The sequence below is a fragment of the Eumetopias jubatus genome, unplaced genomic scaffold (assembly GCF_037043125.1).
Source record: "Eumetopias jubatus isolate StellerSeaLion01/CBP00866 unplaced genomic scaffold, mEumJub1_p1.0 scaffold_17, whole genome shotgun sequence".
In the NCBI taxonomy this organism is placed as follows: Eukaryota; Metazoa; Chordata; class Mammalia; order Carnivora; family Otariidae; genus Eumetopias; species Eumetopias jubatus.
Window position 1 is genome coordinate 2,160,478 of NW_028274823.1, and position 20,814 is coordinate 2,181,291.

Sequence of the window (20,814 nt, forward strand, 5' to 3'; positions counted from 1 at the left end):
CCTCTCATTCTGACCCCACACCGAGTCAGGCACCACGTTGCCGTTCATTCCTCCAGGAGCCACCAGGCTCCTCCTGTGGCGGCAGCTTTCCTGGCCTCCATCCGGGCCTCATCCTGCCCCAGCTGGTGAGTGTTCAGGAGGTAAGGACTAGGTGGCATCCACGCCTGTTTGGGGAGGATGTTCTGGCAGTGCTGTGGGTGGGAGGGGCGCTGCCGAGGTGACGTCCCCGGGGCTCCACCTCCTTCCTGTTCCCCCAGGGGGGTGTGTATTTTAACTCTGCAGGCCTGGAAGGGATTATTTTCATCTGTCTCATTTTTTTGGATTCTATTAGATTTACTTAGAAAAACAGAGTAAAATAACTTGGAATAAAAAGGAAAACCTTTTACAGTCTGCAAAATCTTATTTCATTGATCTCTCCCTAAAACGCAACATTATTTTTTCCTGAAAGGTAATAAACAATTCAGAACTCATTAGCATACGTCAATAATTCACATTTTTTTCATGGTGTAAATCTCCTCTTGTTTGTTTCATCTTAGCTGGAAATTTCTGCTGGTTTTCTCCCTGAATAACATAAACTTAAGGCTGTTTTTATTGGTTAGAAGAACTTGACCCTAATTGTGTATAAAACCCTTTATAAAGAAAACTTCTCACCGAGAAAAAGGGCCTGATTTGTGGGGTACTAGCCATGTGCGCTGCCCAGAGCTGACCTGCTGGGGGGCGTTGCCAGTAAGTAGACTTGCACACCAGTAGTGCTGGTCTACCTGGCCCAGAGCCTACCCTCTCAAATGGGTGTTCCCCTGATTTCTGGTCCTCAAGGAGAACAGGGCTTCCTGATTTAAGAGAGCCCTTTAAATCCCCACTGTGGTTAGAGTGCCTACTGGTTGAGTGGGGAATGTGGGGGGAACCTTGAGATGAATCTGACTGAATCAAGAGCCAGAAGTAAGAGATGAGCCCATCTCCTGCGTCCCCCATCATACCAATTAATTTATTAGTGGAAATCACTGCATCTGTGTTATCCTAGGCCGTGTCCCTAGAATTTAGCACGGTACGTGAAAAAATTAAAAGCACTGTAATAAATGAATACGGTGAAGCCCATGGCAGGAAATGGCAAAGGAGTTTGGGTTACTTTGAGCTTATTTGAGTGAACAGTTACTTGTGATTTTCCAGCTCTCATTCAGAGCGGAGCAGTTGCCCAAGGCACTGTGCACTCAGAACACTGGAATGCCCAGGGAGGGAATGAATTTCACCAGGTGACAAACGCTGACTTTAGAAGAACCACTCCAAGGACAGTGCTGTGTACGGTTGGGGTGAGACTCCTCCCCAAGTGCCCGATGAAGCAGATGATGGCTAAACCTGCCTCCCCAGGAGCTCAGGGTCAGCGCATGTGGCCATCTGTACGCCAAAGGCAGCATGCGAACCGCGCACTGCCACCAATGGTCCCCAGTCTCTATCCTCCAAGTGATGAAGGAGGGGTAAAAACTCCAATTCAAACAGGATCCTTTAAGAGGTCCACATTAGGCTGCTGAAGATGCCTGCCCCCAGACCCTAGTCTGGCTGTGACCATCAAGATCAAGACACTGGTATCCCCTGTGCATGTACATACAAATATATGCACATGAATTAAGGGCTTTAGCTGAATAGTAACAGCCTCTAATCTGCAGAGCTGTCTGATTTTAGGTGAGAAAAAACAAAATCTTGCCAGTACTTTTGCATCAAAGAGAAAGCTAAACTTGCTAATTGAAAACTGGTTTGCTTGGAGGAAAGTAGGGGGATGCCAGCTATGTAAATTAGCATATGCCCAGATCTACAAGAAATCATGCCAGGACAGGAGGGATTAAGCAAATTAGGATGAACACACAAGGCTAGAAGCAAATTGAAAGCACCCTGGTGCGCTAGCTGATCTCAGGGGGGTGGTCAGCAGACCAGTTCAGAGGTGATGAGAAAACGCCTTTGGGGAGTCCCAGCTGTGTCTATGGGTGTAGATGGGTGGGGGTGTATGCTGTCCTTCCAGGTCAGGGGAAGCTTTCCATACATACTTTTGAATGCATGCACCCTAATTCCGCACCCCCTTTCTACTCTCGTAGCAAGAAGCCCCTTCATCAAATGCTGCAAAGAAGCACGGACCCTGCTAACTGCTGGTGGGCTTCTCCAGCTTAGCGACCTAAGCAATTTATTGGCACACGGATCGCCCAGGGCTGGGCTAGGTCTCAGAGCTGCTGTTACAGGCCAGGATCACACGGAGGTGAAGCTGATGGCGCTCCAAGGGACCTGGGTCTGCGGCAGGAGGTGGGCCTGAGCGGGTAGGACGCGCCGCCTGGCGGTGACTGCCTGTGACCGGCGCTGTACCGGCTCACTCTGCAGGCGTGGGCTGTGCCCTGGGCTGAGCGAGGGTCCTAGGAGGAGGGGTCCGTCCTCAGTCCCAGGCAGCTCAGGGTGCACAGCAGAAGCCGCTTGCGGAGGGCAAAGGAGGAGCACAGTCCTGCGCCTGGGAGAGTCTGGGAGCAGCTCACAGTCCGATCATGGGGCCATCCTGTGCAAAGGCCCAGAGGCGACCTCTGCTGCTTTGCAACGGAGCGAGTGGGGCGTGGGGTAGGGGCCGCCGGGACAGAGGACCTGCTGGCGGCTCAGGGAAGTGTTGGGCAGGTTTTCCCAGGAGAGAAATCTACCCGCGCCCAGTGGCGATGGATGCCCGCCTGGCGCCACGTCTGCAGCCAGTATCCCCTCAGGGCCCTGAGACCTTGGCCCTGCTTAAGCCAGGCAGAGGGCGGCTGGCGCAGTGCCAGCCCGCGCCCCCAGCCCCGCCCGGCGGCAGGACGTGCCCCGCTTCGGCGCCGCTGCCTGGGCCTCCGCTCGCCGCCGCGCTTGCTTTCCGTTCCCGGGTCCCGCCGAGCCCGCGGCCCCTCCGTGCGCACCGTCCTCGCTAGCCGGCGGCCGCCCGCGCCGCCCCGGAGCCGGGGGCGCGATCCTCGGGATCTCGGCTCGCGCGCCCGCGCCGCCGCGGGTGTCCAGGGGGAGCGGCGGGCGCCCGGCGGCCGCCGGAGGGGGGTGTGTGGCGCGGACCGCCGCCGCCGGGAGTCGGGGGGGCGCGCGGCCCCGGCCGGGCCCGGGGTCGGGAGGGGGGGGGCGGCGGCGGCGCGGGCGGGAGGAGGAGCTCCCCGCGCGGGGCAGGGGCGGAGCGAGCGGCCGCGCCGCGGAACCAAGTGAGTTGGCTCCGGAGCCCGCGCCGCCGCCGGCCCGCACCTCGGGCGCCCGCCGCCCCCGCCGCCCCCGCCGCCGCCGCCCGCGCGGGGATGCAGGATGCTGGTGGGCGCCAGGCTCCAGCGGCGGCGGCGGCAGCTGCAGGAGCAGCCCCGGCGGCGGCATCCTCTCCTCTGGCCGATGAATGCAGACCTGCCGCCGCCGCCGCCGCCGCCCTGGGTTTGGATGGTTCCTGGCTCGGCCGGGCTGCTCCGGCTGGGCGCCGGGGTCGCGCCCCCGCCCGTGCTGCTCGCCTCGGCGCAGCCCCCCGCCGGCCCGCTGCTCCCGGGGCTGCCCGGCTGGCAAGCCCCCGGCGAGCCCCTGCTGCCGCTGCTGCCGCTGCCCTCTGCGCCAGACCACGCCGCCGTGCACCACTACCCCTTGCTCCACGGGCAGGTAACGTGTCCCCGGCCCCCGGCCCCGGGATCAGGGGGTCGCCGGCTGCGCCCCTCCGCCGCCTGGGCGCGGCCCTCACCCGGCCCTGGGGCAGCCCTGGCCCTGCGGCTTGCGCCTTTCCCTCCCCGCGGTGGTCCTCGGCTCCCCATGCCATCAGGGCGCAGCCTGGCAGCCATGCATCGGCAACAAAGTTCATGCTTCGACGTCGCGTTCTGCCTCTCGGCAGTTTTCGCGGCACGTCTTCGCGGTCCCTCGGCCGGGCGCTGGGGAGCCCGCGCCCCAAGGCCAGAGTTGGGACCGCGCTGGCCACAACTTTCGCCCGGGCGGGGGTCGCTGTCCAGAGCGCGGTGCTGAAGTAGCGGCCGCCGGAGCCCAGCTTTGCCGCCGCTTACCGTGGCTGACTTCTCGCAGAGAAGTTAATACTTTTACAGTCTCTGCCAGACTTTAAAAGCAAGCTGGGAATCAATAGCTATTTCTGATTCTGATCTGGGCTTTTTTTTTTTTTTTTTTTTTTTGAGAATAGACTCAGGACAATGCTTAAGAGAATTCAAACCAATGGAAGCCGGCAAGGAAATCCTGCCTTTATTATTGAGAAATATTGCCGGTGATTTCCCCTCCCATCCTAGGTCAGCCTGAGTCCACCAAATTAGCTAATGCCATATTGCACTCTAGAAGAGTTTGGGGTTTAAAACGTGGAATTAAAAAGAAAAAGTGACTGTACCTTTGATTAATGGTGCAACAGAGCAGGGCAGGCTGGATTTGGCAAGATCCATTGTTTGCTATCTAACTATGCAGATGCATTTAAATCAGGGAATAACATGTATTTTATTCCAAAGATTGTCCTCATTAGCATATTCAAATGAGCGGTGTGTTAGAATACATCATTTAATTAATTTAATTACAATATTATCTTGTGAGCTTTTCTAAAAGATGTTATTAAACTCCTCTTAAGTTGGTCTTTAGACTTAATGATACATCACATATGGGGTACTAAATATCACATTTTGATGCAGTTCATATTGGGTTTTATTGAATAAATGTTGGTAGTTTTTTTGATGTTTTGAAAGGGCTGTTATATCAGAGTCCTACCACTAGAGGTATATAATGTCAAGGAACTACAATTTTTTTCTGTAGAGAACACTGCATTTGTGTGTGTGCGTGTGTGTGTAAATTTAAAAAGAAAAATCCAAAAAACCTTATTTCTTAAATATTTTTGTGCTACATATTTTCTGTTAAATAACAATATTTAGAACCAGAAGAATGTTTTCACATTAACAGGAAAATCAAAGATGCTTCTATGATTTTAAAAGAAATAGTGTTCCATACCATTGAACAATGATCTTATTAGTTCTCCACTGATGAATTAGGGAGACTGTCTCCTAAAGACTGTCTGCCCCTTTTCAATGTTTGCTATTTTATTCTGTGCATTGGGATCTTCAGTTGTGTGATAAGCTCACTTACATTTTCTTTGCCTTGGAATGTATTTGCATTTGTGAACCTTGGGAAACTTTGCATCCTAACCCCTGAGCTAATTTTATTTTGAAAATATTAGTTGTGTTGGTTTTTAAATGATAAGTGTAATTAATACAAAATGTTGCATTGAAAGGATTATCATAAAATATAACTCCCTGCTTGCTTGTGAAAAGAATTCCAGAATTATAAAAGGAATACCCAGCATTTCATCTTTCCATTGTGGTTTCTCATTATCTCAGGGCAGAAACCCATTTCTTACCCTATTCTCATGGCTTTGTGCTTAGAAATTCTTTTTCAGTATCAAAGAATGCAATGTTGGTGATGCTTTGTGATGATTCAAATATGAAAACTTTTACACATTTTTTTAAAATTTGTGAATATTTATGGTTTTTCTTCACTGTTGAAAGGAGGAATTTCTCTCCTAATCGAATACATACATTTTTAAATTCTTTTCTTAAAGCAGCCATCCCAGCATCTTGTGGTACAAAGTAGTTGATCTGTTTAGGCTAATGAGCCCTCCCTTATCTTTTCTTGGGCTTCAGTGGCTGTGCGGTGGCCATTCTCCATCCATAGGACTGTCTCCCTCTTCCGCTGTGGAGTTGGTACCCATTTTCCCACACGTCTGCCCATCTGCTCTTCCACCTCCTGTTGGGAAAAGTTGGATAGACAAAAGGATACCCAATTGTAAGGTAAAATGCAAGTCATTTAATTAGATAAATGGACCTTTAATTATTAATTTGTTGGGTAGTTCCATAGCAACAGAAAAGATTGTGTGTTTTCTAATTGCAATATCTAGGTCTAGAGAGAAACCTTTTCAGAATAAGATCAGTCTGTTCAAAAACACCAGCAGAGGTGGGGGTTCATTTTGTTTTAACCGAAAAATTTGGATTCTGTGGAACAATATAAATTTCTACCTCTGAAACAGAATCCATTTTAATTTTTTTTTTCAGTTTTTAGATCTCTAAGCATTGATCAAAATCTACTCTTAAACATTATATAAGTATAAATTTTATGAGCGGATTTTTCTTGCTGTTATTGCTTTAAGTGTTCATCTTTCTGATGATTTTCTTAGCTTTTGGATTCAAATTTAAAGGCCACACTGTGTTTACCTGAAAACTAAAGGCAAGTAATACGGTGACTTTTCTACAACACACTATTTACCTCACTGGGGTGATTCTTCAATCTGTAAAACTGGCTGCAATGCTGAATTAATCAAGTCAATGGTTGAAGACCAGCCCAGGAGACTTTATCTAGAAGGTGATTGGTGTCAGAGCTCCATGGATCTTTAGGTTTTAGAATGATACTTTTAGAGAGTGCCCACTTAAAGAATCTCCAATATTTGATCAATGTAAGAAAGGGAACTATTTTATAGCAGTGTTTAGCTTTTATCATGTGTCTTGTCTTAAATGTTATGCTTGTTTTATTTTTGGACAGATATTTTTTAACAATTCCTTTGCTCTGGACTCAATGTGGATATATCCTGAGGAGTCAAGGTTGTTCCATGGGCATGAAAAGCCTCATTTGTTGGCAAATCAAGTCGCTCTTTCTCTGTCCAGACCAGCTCCTGCCTCCAGGCCTCTTCCCACTGTGCTCTTAGCACCTCAGCCAATCCCAGGTTGGTGCCCCAAATATATACTACTTTGTTTCTGCTTTAGTCATACGTTAGTTTTAGGTATGAAAACTGTACTTGTCATTTTAACGAAATGATTATTTCAAGTTATAATTTTTTTCATGAGTATGATTCCCTTTTATAAAGAAATTGAGTGTTGAGTAGCTCATTCATTGTGTTTTTAGACTGTGGAATCTGTTTTTAGGATGAAAAGTATGGCTGAGGGGATTTTGATAGAATCCTGTTTTTTGGTGCTCAATTTTTTAAAATTAGACCAAATCTTCTGCTGATAGCCCTTAACAGGAGTACTAATTGCCCACATGTTACTTGTGTAGGGTGAGGCACACGTAGCAAAGCTCCCTGGTCTGCAGGACAGGGGCACTTGTAAGATGTTTGTGAATTTTGCCCACATGCTGGGGGTGATATTGGGAAGGGCCTATAAAAATATCCTGTTTGGAAGATGGATTTTGTTCTATCTTTGGAGCCTAGTGGCCTAAAAGAACATTTGTCCTGGAACAGACTCCCATGAAATAATCTCTGGATGAAAGATTGTATAATAAACATATATAGCAACAGGAGAATAAAATCATCTTATGAATTTTTAAATTGATTTTTTAAAATCACCTTAACATAGATCATATTATAAAAGCAAGCATTGTCCATGCCAAGATTATCTTGCAATGCCTTCCATTATGGAATATTTTATGACTTCAGAATTACATTATCTTCCTGTAATTTCCTACCTACCAAGCTTTTATCAATGTGTGTTTCTAAAATTTAGTAATAAGGACATGTTCCTGTGGATAATGCAGTGCTGGTTTAGGAGATATATTTATTTTCTTCTCTCTTTGCCTCCCTTACGTATTCCAATTTGCTATAGATCTTGTTTAGTAATAAATCAGGAAGAACAACTCAACTATTTGTATTTTTCACAGGCTTTAGTGATTCTTGACTGAAACTTGCCTTCTGTCCTTGTAATTGTGCATTACTGAGTTATTAAAATCTGAATGCATATCATACATACATTTATAAACACTTTACACTAAGGTGATCCTGTTTCCCATTTAATTTAATGACCATAAAAGATGATCAGATTGCACATATTATATAAGGATTCCATGACTTTGCATACCATCCTTGAGTATCATAGAGACATTTCTCAGTATACCTACCCCTCTTCTTAGAAAACCCATACTGTGAATGTGTTAAATATCCAGTTGAAGAAGATTATGGCAACTTACACCTTTTCTCTCATATGGATATTGTTTATTGTGCGGCAAACATCTCATACTTTATTCAAAGCATATTGATACTCATTTTACCTTTGACTTTTGACTACTCTGTTTTAAAGAACAAAATAAAATAATATTTCTTACTAACATGGTTGATAATAGAATACTCATTCTGACCTGGTCTACCATCTGTAAAATCTCTCCTTTTATTTTTCCCTGTTTTTTTTTTTTTTTTAACTTATAACCCATAAGAATATAACACACTCTTACTTATCTTTTGGGGAAAAATGTGTCTGCCCTAGAGGTAATTTAATAACAGTTAAATACATGTGTTTGAGATGGGAGTTTCCAAACTCTTTGTGAAATTTTTGATTTTTTGATAAATTTCAGAATATTTAGGAATTATTATTCTGGAAAGCATGCATTAAATATCCTGTATCTAAAGAACATATTTAGGGGGTTGTTTATATGTTACTAACTGCTTAACAGAGAAGCAGGGAGGGGATCTAGTAATTGCAGGAGGTGAGGTCAGCTCCAGGTCAGCTAAAAGAGCAGATACATCATTGCAGGTTCACCATAGTTAACAAGAAAATAAAAATGCATTGAAACATTTTACATGTCAATTTTCAGAATACTGTTAAAAGTAATTATTAAGGGGTGCTTGGGTGGTGCAGTTGCTTGAGCATGCTCTTGATTTCAGCTCATGATCTCAGGGTCATAAGATCGAGCCCCGTGTCAGGCTCCCTGCTGGGTGTGGAAACTGCTTAAGATTCTCCCTTTCCCTCTGCCCCTCTCCCACCCCCACAACCTACTCACCCACACATGCTTTCTTTCTCTCTCTCTCTCTCTCAAAATTTTCTATTAAATTTTATATCTTATTATAAATCAATAGATTTAGATATTATATTTAATTTTTATTATATAGCTATACATTTTACATATAAAACATATTGCATATCTTATATTAATATATCATGTATAAATGTTATATAGTTGATATTTTAAGTTGATCAATCTTGTTATAAATTGTTACATTCATAGGTAAATGGCCTCATATCATAGATATGTTTTATCGATCTGTTTCCAATTAATCAAAAGGAACACTATTAGAACTCCAAATGAACCAGAAGAATGAGTCAAACCCCCGCATTTTAAATAGGTCTAGTGAGTGAAGCTCATCTTCCTTTTTTGGGTAGATAGTAATTTTGTGTAATAATCATTTTTGAAGTAATGTTTTGTATGCAGTGTTGTTTTGTATGCAGTGTGATGTCAATATACATCATGAGCTCCAATGATATGACACTAGATAGCAGCTTTATCTGAATAAGCATGTTGTTTGTTGAACTGAATTAGAGGTTGAAACAGGTAGAGATGCCGGGGTGGGTGACCTCTGAGACTCATGTCAATATCACACAACCCGATATATTATTGGTTAACTGACTGTATAGCAACAGGGTCTCATGTAATATTAGAACAGCTGTGAATTTGGATAAGTCATCCAAAGTTTAGTAAATATTATAAAGGACTTAACTTCATTTCGCTTTATATTAGACTCACTTATGTTGCAGTAATAGTGATGATCTGCCATCATACGTAGATCTGAGAAAAGCTAATTGGCTGCATTTATTCATGGAAGCTAATGGTTAATATCATATTCTTGCCTTCATTCACTGGACCACCACCCTGCCAGCCATGCAAGGTGCTGGGAAGGAGGTCATGCTCCAGTGGGGAACAGGCAAGTCAGCAGATAAAATCACGCAACATGGATCTTGTAAGCTCTCTGCAGACCTTTGAGGAGAATCTTGGGAGGGGATCATCAGGAAAGCACCCCCCCCAGGGGGGGCTGATGCCACCTGAAACACATCTCCAAGACTTAGTAGAACTTTACCAGGGCAGGAAGAGGGGAATGGAATTCCAAACGAAGGGAGTAGAATGTCTCAAGACACAAACACATGAGAGATGTTGTGTCTGGTCATCACAAGCGGTTGAGTGTGGCTGCACTGCAGAAGTAGATGGGGAGGGGCAGGGATGGGGCAGCAAGTGACCCAGGCTCGGCAAGATGAACCCCATTATCCCACTGGAACGGTGTAGTGTGTAAGCGCCTGGCTCTTTGCAGAGTGTTGTGGAATTTTCCATCCTTCCTTGGCTCAGGATCCCTGGTTCCTTCAGCAAAGTGGAGCAGAGAAGACAGAGTGTTTTCTCATTGACAAGTAAATCCAAGCATTTAAAAATATGCAAAGTTACAGCTGTACTAGAAACTTAAGTCTCTAATGAATAATTTAGTGGCTTTTTAAGGAATTATCCCTAATTACAGTATGAATGGGTTGAATTGAGAAATAAGCCAGGATTCACTCATTCCCAGACCTCAGAAACTGATTCAAGGCAAGACTGCTGGGGAGGAGAGGCAGTGTGCCCCCTGCACAGACACTCTCTCCTCTTGAGGAGCTCCTCCACACTTAGGGTGGTGTCTTCGCTGTATCTCCTCCACCGACAGCCCCTTTCTCCCATGCAGCACTGGGAGCCCATCTTCCCAGGGAGGAGAGGGGTTGCAACGCATCTTAGGATAATAGCAAGCAGAAGAGGAGGCAGGGCCAGTGTGGAAATGATGCTTCCTAAGGAGTCTCTGTACCGTACTTGTAAAAATGAGAACTGCAGAGTCCTTCAAGCTGCTCAGAAATAAAATTACTTAGATTCAGAGTATCAAGCAATGGGAGGGGAAGATAATTAATTCAGCCTCTGTCCAGTAAACATGCATGAAATAATAGTTTGGTGGAACATGGAGATCTGTCTAAAAGTTGTCTGTATACCATCGCCCTTCAGCTTAAGATCAAAAACCTGATTCTACCAACATCTTCTTGGGAAAAAAAACAAGCCATCTCATTCAAAGATGACCAGCGAGAGAGAAAGAGAGAGGGAACCAATGGAAGATGAGGTGGGGAGCCTGAACATATTCTGCTTCATAAAAAAATCATTTACTCAAAAGACGTGGAAGAGAAACAAACCTAGGAACAGGTTCTTGCATAGGAACTTGTAAATATGTTGGATAAATCAACTTGGTTTACCTTAGTAGGAAAAAAAAGGAGTGTTATAGAAAAGCAGCAAAAGATAAAATCAAAAGGGAGCTGGCTAAGGTGCAAAGTCATGCAGCAAGATAGACGTGAGACAAGAATGCAAGGGACGTTTTGAACACTGGCAATTAAAATCATTAAAGAGAAGAGCTGATTATGGATGTAATGACAGAAGACAGCACGGGAAAAGCATGTGTATCTGGGACAACAAGAGATGAGAATAATGAGAGGTGGTGATATGTGAAATAGCAAACAATGCATCTATTTGTATCTGACCTCCGTGGAAGACCGAGAGCCGCAGGAGTGTTCAATGTGGCCACACCGTGTATCTTGCTCACTATGACCTGATAAATTGTATGAGAGCGAGAGGCACTGCTTGACACAGGAGTGCACGTAGCTTCACATCATTCATCAGCACCAGATGTCATGGTCGGTGGGGGAGCTTTAGAGAATTATGAGGACAAAAGTCTGTGATTGAAGAAATGTATTCCAATAGGGAAGTCCTACACATGCATAGGCAAGGGAAAGATGTTCTCAAATAAGCAACGGATCAACTTTGTCACACCAAAATTTTTGCCTCGAATTCTACTTTGTCTACAGCGAATGCTGCTTCTCCTCTACCTCTTCAGCTCTGGCACATCCCCATGTTACCTTTCCTGTCAGTTTTGCCTTGTCTTTTGTTTTAAGCTCCGGTTAACTATTTCAAGGCACGGTATCTGCCTTTGCCTTTTAAAGATGTAGTTAAGCATATTTATATCTGTTTTCCTATTTTTATATTTCTTCTGCTATATCCTGTTTTTAATAGTATCTTTTTAAAAATTTTTTATTGTTATGTTAATCACCATACATTACATCATTAGTTCTTGATGTAGTGTTCCATGATTCATTGTTTGTGCATAACACCCAGTGCTCCACGCAGACTGTGCCCTCTTTAATACCCATCACCAGGCTAACCCATCCCCCCACCCCCCTCCCCTCTAGAACCCTCAGTTTGTTTTTCAGAGTCCATCGTCTCTCCTGGTTCATCTCCCCCTCCGACTTACTCCCCTTCATTCTTCCCCTCCTGCTAGCTTCTTCTTTTTCTTTTTTCTTAACATATGTTGCATTATTTGTTTCAGAAGTACAGATCTATGATTTAACAGTCTGGCACAATTCACAACGCTCACCATAGCACATACCCTCCCCAATGTCTATCACCCAGCCACCCCATCCCTCCCACCCCCCACCACTCCAGCAACCCTCAGTTTGTTTCCTGGGATTAAGAATTCCTCATATCAGTGAGGTCATATGATACATGTCTTTCTCTGATTGACTTATTTCACTCAGCATAACACCCTCCAGTTCCATCCACGTCGTTGCAAATGGCAAGATCTCATTCCTTTTGATGGCTGCATAATATTCCATTGTGTATATATACCACTTCTTCTTGATCCATTCATCTGTCGATGGACATCTTGGCTCTTTCCAGAGTGTGGCTATTGTGGACATTGCTGCTATAAACACTGGGGTGCATGTGTCCCTTCGGATCCCTACATTTGTATCTTTGGGGTAAATACCCAGTAGTGCAATTGCTGGATCGTATGGTAGCTCTATTTTCAACTTTTTGAGGAACCTCCATAGTGTTTCCCTGAGTGGTTGCACCAGCTTGCATTCCCACCAACAGTGTAGGAGGGTTCCCCTTTCTCCACATCCCCGCCAACATCTGTCGTTTCCTGACTTGTTAATTTTAGCCATTCTGACTGGGGTGAGTGGATTCTCATTGAGGTTTTGATTTGAATTTCCCTGATGCCGAGTGATGTGGAGCACTTTTTCATGTGTCTGTTGGCCATTTGGATGTCTTCTTTAGAAAAATGTCTGTTCATGTCGTCTGCCCATTTCTTGATTGGATTATTTGTTCTTTGAGTGTTGAGTCTGATAAGTTCTTTATAGATTTTGGATACTAGCCCTTTATCTGATATGTCATTTGCAAATATTTTCTACCATTCTGTCGGTTGTCTTTTGGTTTTGTGGACTGTTTCTTTTGCTGTGCAAAAGCTTTTTATCTTGATGAAGTCCCAATAGTTCATTCTTCCCTTGCTTCCCTGGCCTTTGGTGATGTTTCTAGGAAGAAGTTGCTGCGGCTGAGGTTGAAGAGGTTGCTGCCTGTGTTCTCCTTGAGGATTTTGATGGACTCCTGTCTCACGTTTAGATCTTTCAACCATTTGGAGTCTATTTTTGTGTGTGGTGTAAGGAAATGGTCCAGTTTCATTCTTCTGCATGTGGCTTTCCAATTTTCCCAACACCATTTGTTGAAGAGACTGTCTTTTTTCCATTGGACATTCTTTCCTGCTTTGTCAAAGATGAGTTGACCATAGAGTTGAGGGTCAATTTCTGGGCTCTCGATTCTGTTCCATTGATCTATGTGTCTGTTTTTGTGCCAGTACCATACTGTCTTGATGATGACAGCTTTGTAATAGAGCTGGAAGTCCGGAATTGTGATGCCGCCAGCTTTGCTTTTCTTTTTCAATATTCCTCTGGCTATTCGGGGTCTCTTCTGGTTCCATACAAATTTTAGGATTATTTGTTCCATTTCTTTGAAAAAAGTGGATGGTATTTTGATGGGGATTGCATTGAATGTGTAGATTGCTCTAGGTAGCATTGACATCTTCACAATGTTTGTTCTCCCAATCCATGAGCATGGAACGTTTTTCCATTTCTTTGTGTCTTCTTCAATTTCTTTCATGAGTATTTTATAGTTAGATCCTTTGCCTCTTTGGTTAAATTTATTCCTAGGTATCTTATGGTTTTGGGTGCAATTGTAAATGGGATCGACTCCTTGATTTGTCTCTCTTCTGTCTTGTTGTTGGTGTATAGGAATGCCACTGATTTCTGTGCACTAATTTTATATCCTGCTACTTTACTGAATTCCTGTATGAGTTTTAGCAGTTTTGGGGTGGAGTCTTTTGGGTTTTCCACATACAGTATCATATCATCTGCAAAGAGTGAGAGTTTGACTTCCTCTTTGCCGATTTGGATGCCTTTGATTTCTTTTTGTTGTCTGATTGCTGTGGCTCGGACTTCTAATACTATGTTGAATAGCAGTGGTGAGAGTAGACATCCCTGCTGCATTCCTGACCTTAGGGGAAAAGCTCTCAGCTTTTCCCCGTTGAGAATGATATTCGCTGTCGGTTTTTCATAGATGGCTTTTATGATATTGAGGTATGTACCTTCTATGCCAATACTCTGAAGAGTTTTGATCAAGAAAAGATGCTGTACTTTGTCAAATGCTTTTTCTGCATCTATTGAGAGGATCGTAGGATTCTTGTTGTTTCTTTTGTTAATGTATTGTATCACGTTGATTGATTTGCGGATGTTGAACCATTCTTGCAGCCGAGGGATAAATCCCACTTGGTCATGGTGAATAATCCTTTTAGTGTACTGTTGGATCCTTTTGGCTAGTATTTTGGTGAGAATTTTTGCATCCATGTTCATCAAGGATATTGTTCCGTAATTCTCCTTTTGATGGCGTCTTTGTCTGGTTTTGGGATCAAGGTAATGCTGGCCTCATAAAATGAGTTTGGAAGTTATCCTTCCATTTCTTTTTTTTGGAACAGGTTCAGGAGAATAGGTATTAATTCTTCTTGAAGTGTTTGGTAGAATTCCCCTGGGAAGCCATCTGGCCCTGGGCTTCTGTTTGTTGGGAGATTTTTGATGACTGCTTCAATTTCCTTAGTGGTTATAGGTCTGTTCAGGTTTTCTATTTCTTCCTGGTTCAATTTTGGTAGTTGATACATCTCTAGGAATGCACCCATTTCTTCCAGGTTATCTAATTTGCTGGCATAGAGTTGCTCATAATATGTTCTTATACTTGTTTGTATTTCTTTGGTGTTGGTTTTGATTTCTCCTCCTTCATTCAAGATTTTGTGGACTTGGGTCATTTCTCTTTTCTTTTTGATAAGTCTGGCCAGGGGTTTATCAATCTTGTAAATTCTTTCAAAGAACCAGCTCCTAGTTTCATCGATCTGTTCTACTGTTCCTTTGGTTTCTATTTCATTGATTTCTGCTCTGATCTTTATTATTTCTCTTCTCCTGCTGGGTTTAGGCTTTATTTGCTCTTCTTTCTCCAGCTCCTTTAGATGTAGGGTTAGGTTGTGAATTTGAGACCTTTCTTGTTTCTTGAGAAAGGCTTGTATTGCTATATACTTTCCTCTCAGGACGCCTTTGCTATATCCCAAAGATTTTGAACAGTTGTATTTTCATTTTCATTGGTTTCCATGAATTTTTTTATCTTCTTTAATTTCCTGGTTGACCCATTCATTATTTAGTAGGAGGCTCTTTAGCCTCCATGTATTTGAGTTCTTTCCGACTTTCCTCTTGTGATTGAATTCTAGTTTGAAAGCATTGTGGTCTGAAAACATGCAGGGAATAATCCCAAGCTTTTGGTACTGGTTGAGACCTGACTTGTGACCTAGCATGTGATCAATTCTGTAGAATGTTCCATGGGCACTAGAGAAGAATGTGTATTCCATTGCTTTGGGGTGGAATGTTCTGAATATGTCTGTGAAGTCCATTTGGTTCAGTGTGTCATTTAAAGTCTTTATTTCCTTGTTGATCTTTTGCTTGGATGATCTGTCCATTTCAGTGAGGGGGGTGTTAAAGTCCCCCACTATTATTGTATTGTTGTCAATGTGTTTCTTTGCTTTTGTTATTAATCGCCTTATATAATTGGCTGCTCCCATGTTAGGGGCATAGATATTTACAATTGTTAGATCTTCTTGTTGGATAGACCCTTTAAGTAGAATAAAGTGTCCTTCCTCATCTCTTATTACAGTCTTTTTTTTTAAATCTAATTTGTCTGATAGAAGGATTGCCACCCCAGCTTTCTTTTGGTGTCCATTAGCATGGTAAATGGTTTTCCACCCCCTCACTTTCAATCTGGGGGTGTCTTTGGGTCTAAAATGGGTCTCTTGCAGACAGCATATTGATGGGTCTTGTTTTTTAATCCAATCTGATAGCCTGTGTCTTTTGATTGGGGCATTGAGCCCATTTACATTCAGGGTAACTATTGAAAGGTATGAATTTAGTACCATTGTATTGCCTCTAAGGTGACTGTTACTGTATATTGTCTCTGTTCCTTTCTGATCTATGCTGCTTTTAGGCTTTTTCTTTGCTTAGAGGACCCCTTTCAATATTTCTTGGAGGGCTGGTTTCGTGTTTGCAAATTCCTTTAGTTTTTGTTTGTCCTGGAAGCTTTTTATCTCTCCTTCAATTTTCAATGAGAGCCTAGCTGGGTATAATATTCTTGGCTGCAGATTTTTCTCGTTTAGTGCTCTGAAGATATCATGCCAGTCCTTTCTGGCCTGCCAGGTCTCTGTGGATAGGTCTGTTGCCGATCTAATATTTCTACCATTGTAGGTTACCTATCTCTTCTCCCCAGCTGCTTTCAGGATTTTCTCTTTGTCTCTGAGACTCGTAAGTTCTACTATTAGATGTCGGGTTGTTGACCTATTTTTATTGATTTTGAGAGGGGTTCTCTGTGCCTCCTGGATTTTGATGCCTGTTTCCTTCCTCACATTAGGGAAGTTCTCTGCTATTATTTGCTCCAATATACCTTCTGCCCCTCTCTCTCTTTCTTCTTCTTCTGGGATCCCAATTATTCTAATGTTGTTTTGTCTTATCGTATCGCTGATCTCTCGAATTCTGCCCTCGTGATCCTGTAGTTGTTTCTCTCTCTTTTTCTCATCCTCTTTATTTTCCATCATTTGGTCTTCTATATCGCTGATTCTCTCTTCTGCCTCCTTTATCCTAGCAGTTAGTGCCCCCATTTTTGATTGCACCTCATTAATAGCCTTTTTGATTTTGACTTAGTTAGATTTTAGTTCTTTTATTTCTCCAGAAAGGGTTTCTCTAATAACTTCCACGCTTTTTTCAAGCCCAGCTAGTATCTTTAAAATCATGATTCTGAACTCTAGGTCCGCCATCGTACTAATGTCCGTATTGAGTAGGTCCCTGGCTGGCGGTACTATCTCTTGTTCTCTTTGCTGAGGTGATTTTTTTCATGTTGTCATTTTGTCCAGAGGAGAATAGATGAATGAGAGAACAAAATGCTAACAGGATAACAACGTCCCCAGCAAATATACTGTATACAAATCAGAAAAGACCTGAAACCAGGGGAAAAGAAAGGGAAAGAAAGAAAAAAGAAAGAAAAGAAAGAAAAAAAAAACAAAAAGAAGATAAAAACAAAAACAGAACAATACAAAAAACCAGAATATGATCAAATATGATCAGGCTAGTGCACAGATCAGTGCCACAACTAGATTTTGGGTGTATTTTGGTCTGTTAGAAAAAAGTGCCTCCTAAAATTTAAAGGAAGAAAGACTTATATATGTACAAAATAAGGGTTGATACAATGAAGGGATGGAAGATGACTGTAAAGATGAAAATTATAAAAGATTTTATAAAAGGAATTGATAAGATAAGAAGTTTGAAAAAAGAAAGAAGATTTTTAAAAAAAAGAAAGAAAAAAAGGGAGAGAATGTGATCAGGGAGGAGACTAGAACAAAGCCATACACTAGTGATTTAGGGTATATTTTGATCTGTTAGAAGAAACTGTATCTCAAAATTTTAAAGAGAGAACAACTTATATATATATATATGCCAACAATAAGGGTATCTACTATGAAGGGATAAAATATGACTCTAAAAATGAAAAATAAAAAATGTTTTTTTAAGAAAAGGGATTGATAAGATGTTGGTTGAAAAAGGGAAAAAGAAAAATTAAAAAAACAATTAAAAAAATTAACTCTGAAAAACTAATGAATCATGGTAAAAAAAAGCCATGAATTCTATGTGCAGTATTCCCCTAGCGCTGGAGTTCTCCCGTTCTCCTTGATCGGTAAACTTGGTCTTGGCTTGCTGGCTGTTTGTGCTGATCTGGGGGAGGGGCCTGTTGCGTGGTTCCCAAATGTCTTTGCCGGAGGCGGAATTGCCCCGCCCTTGTCTGTTGGGCTAAGCAAGCTACTCGGGTTTGCTCCTAGGAGCTTTTGATCCCTGCAAGCTCTGGTACAGCTTTGGAGGACCAGGGTGAAAATGGTGGCCTCCCAATGTCCACTCGGAAGAGCTGAGAACTCGGGGCCCCACTCCCCAGTGCGCCCCCGGAGAAAAGCAGTCACTCCCGTCTCCCCGGTCTCCGGCTGCACTCCGTGCTCACCCCACCTGTGACCGAGCATTTCTATCTCTGGCACCCAACCCCGTGTGGAGTCTCCAAACCCAGCAGATCCCTGCGGTGCGCTCCCGCACCTCTCCTCCCGGGGGAGGAAGAGGAGTCTCCCTGGATCTGCCGCTTGTTGGGTCCTGCTGGAGGAGCAGTGGCCCGACTGGGCCGCGGATCACAGTTTATGGCCACCCTGAGCTGAGAGCCCACGCCTCGGCTCCGTCTCTGCAGCTGGCTTCCCCGCTCCGATCCCTGGGAGCTCTGCCGCACTCAGGCACCCCCGGTCTTTCTGTGACCCCAAGGGTCCTGAGACCACACTGTCCCGCGAGGGTTCCACCCCCCGCTTAGCCACTGCAGCGACGTCCCTCAGCGGAGCCGACTTCTAAAAGGTCCGATTTTGTGCTCCGCGGCTCTATCACTTGCCAGAAGCGCCCAACGGAGGCCCCCTCCCCCGCCGTCTATCCTCCCGAATATCGCCTCGGATTCACTTCTCCACACGTCCTACCTTCCAGTAAGTGGTCGCTTCTCTGTTCAGAGAGTTGTTGCTACTCTCTTCTTCGGTCTCCTGTTGAGTTCGTAGGTGTTCAGAATGGTTTGATCCCTATTCAGCTGAATTCCTGAGACCAGACAAAATCCAGGTCTCCTACTCCTCCGCCATCTTGCTCTGCCCCTTTAATAGTATCTTGTAATTCCTTTATTATTTTGGTTTTTATTTTTAGTTAGTTAACATACAGTATGATATTAGTTTCAGGTGTACAATATAGTGATTCAATGCTTCCATACATCACCTGGTGCTCACAAGGACAAGCGCATCTCTTCATCCCCATCACCTGTTAACTCATCCCCCCACCCACCTCCCCTCTGGTGACCATCAGTGTGTTCTCCATAATTCCTTTGTGTTCATCTGTTTTTATTCTTTCACTGTGCCATTTATGTTTTGATTCTGTTTACTTTTATATGGTTATTTGGAATGTGCTGGTCCTCTTTTCTCAAGCCATCACCAGTTAGATTTTAAAAAGCTGACTTGATCCTGCGTTTCCTCTAATTTCCAAATCATGACAGACCTAACACTTTAGAATATCATGACACTTCCAAATCCTTTTATAGAATATGAGAAATTTGGGAAAAGTTTGTATCATAAAAATTTATAGTCTCTCTTTAATTTCCTCCACCAATTGAGAAATTCATCTAAAGCAAAAACTATGAATGGGATAAGTCAGGTTTCAAAATATCTGTAATTATCAATAATCTGTCAGTTATGTCGAATACTTGTTAATTTGGTTACAGGAATGAGTGAAAAATTCTAAGCAATATTCTTGATGGAGAAGGAATTACAACAGTAATTATAATCTGAATAGATAACCTCAAAATGTACTGATATAACTGGGGGGAGAAGAGAAGTGAGAAACATGAGCACAAAGTCTTTCAAAATCCCTCAACTTTGTTAAAAGAAGCAGAAACATTAGGAAACTCTCCTACTTGAAGCCCAGATAAGAAGGTTATCTAGACCTGAGACTGGACCAAGGCTGCTGCCCACTAAGCAGATGAATGAGAGCAATAGCCATTTGCCAGTGCTGCGGGGCAAGACATGGAGAGTGACCCTTTTCTGTGGTGCAAGAATATGAGGATGGCTGAAAATTGAGGGAGGGGAGCACAAATATTAAGAAAGTCTGTCAGATACCCCAGAACTTACCCTAAGCAAAAAGCATTGTTAAAGGATTTTGAAGACTTTGGGGCATTGAAGGCTACTGCAGCAACAAAATTCAAATCCAGGTCAACACCCAAATATACCGACACATCTCATTCATTAGCAGCTTCACAGAAGAAAAGGGGTGCCCATTTCTAGGAGTAAATCCTATTCACTGCACTTTCTATTGTTCTACTCATGATGTGTGGCATTCAACTAAAAAGTTACAAGACACACAAACAAAGCAAGAGATGATAAGCCATTATCAAGAGATAAAACAAGCAACAGAGCCAGATCCTCAGGTGATGCAGATGTTGACACTGCCAGATAGGGACTTTGAATTACTAATGATTAATATCTTCCTGAGTTAATGGAAAAGGAGGGCAAACTGCATGAATGGAGAATTTCATCACAGATATGGAAAATATAATAAAGAATCAATCTGAAATACTAGGAAATAAGCATGGTATGAGAAATGAAGAATTACTTTGATGGATTCATGAGTAGATGTGATATATCTAAGGCAGGAATGAATTAACTTAAAGAGAGGTCATTAGAAATTGCTGAGATTGTAACACAAAGAGAAAATAGGTGAAAAAAGTAGAGCATACTTTCCCAGAACTATGCATTATAACAAATGGTTTAATATCCATATAACTGAAGTCTGAGGAGAAAGAGAGAAAACATGGCAGAAAAAAATATTTGAAGAAATAATGACCAAAGGTGATGAAAAAAATTATCAAACTTATCAAAACATGGCTCCAAACTCAGCAAACTCAGCAAACTCCAAGACTGAAAACTAGATAAATCATATTCAAATTTCAGATTCAAAGATTAAAAGTAAATCTTGAAGACAACTAAAAAAAAAAAACACATTACATAGATAGAAACAAATCTTAAAATTGTAGGTGTTTTACAGT

General features: G+C 43.1%; 1 protein-coding gene across 1 annotated transcript in view; it reads left to right on the top strand.

Moving 5' to 3' along the window:
* Positions 1–3,297: 3,297 nt before the first annotated feature.
* TCERG1L (transcription elongation regulator 1 like) overlaps positions 3,298–20,814 on the top strand; it is a 191,018-nt gene continuing 173,501 nt past the window's right edge. The window contains exons 1-3 of the mRNA XM_028119878.2: positions 3,298–3,633; positions 5,649–5,795; positions 6,541–6,721. Coding sequence (XP_027975679.1) covers positions 3,298–3,633; positions 5,649–5,795; positions 6,541–6,721 — 664 coding nt within the window. The remainder of the gene's footprint in view (positions 3,634–5,648; positions 5,796–6,540; positions 6,722–20,814) is intronic.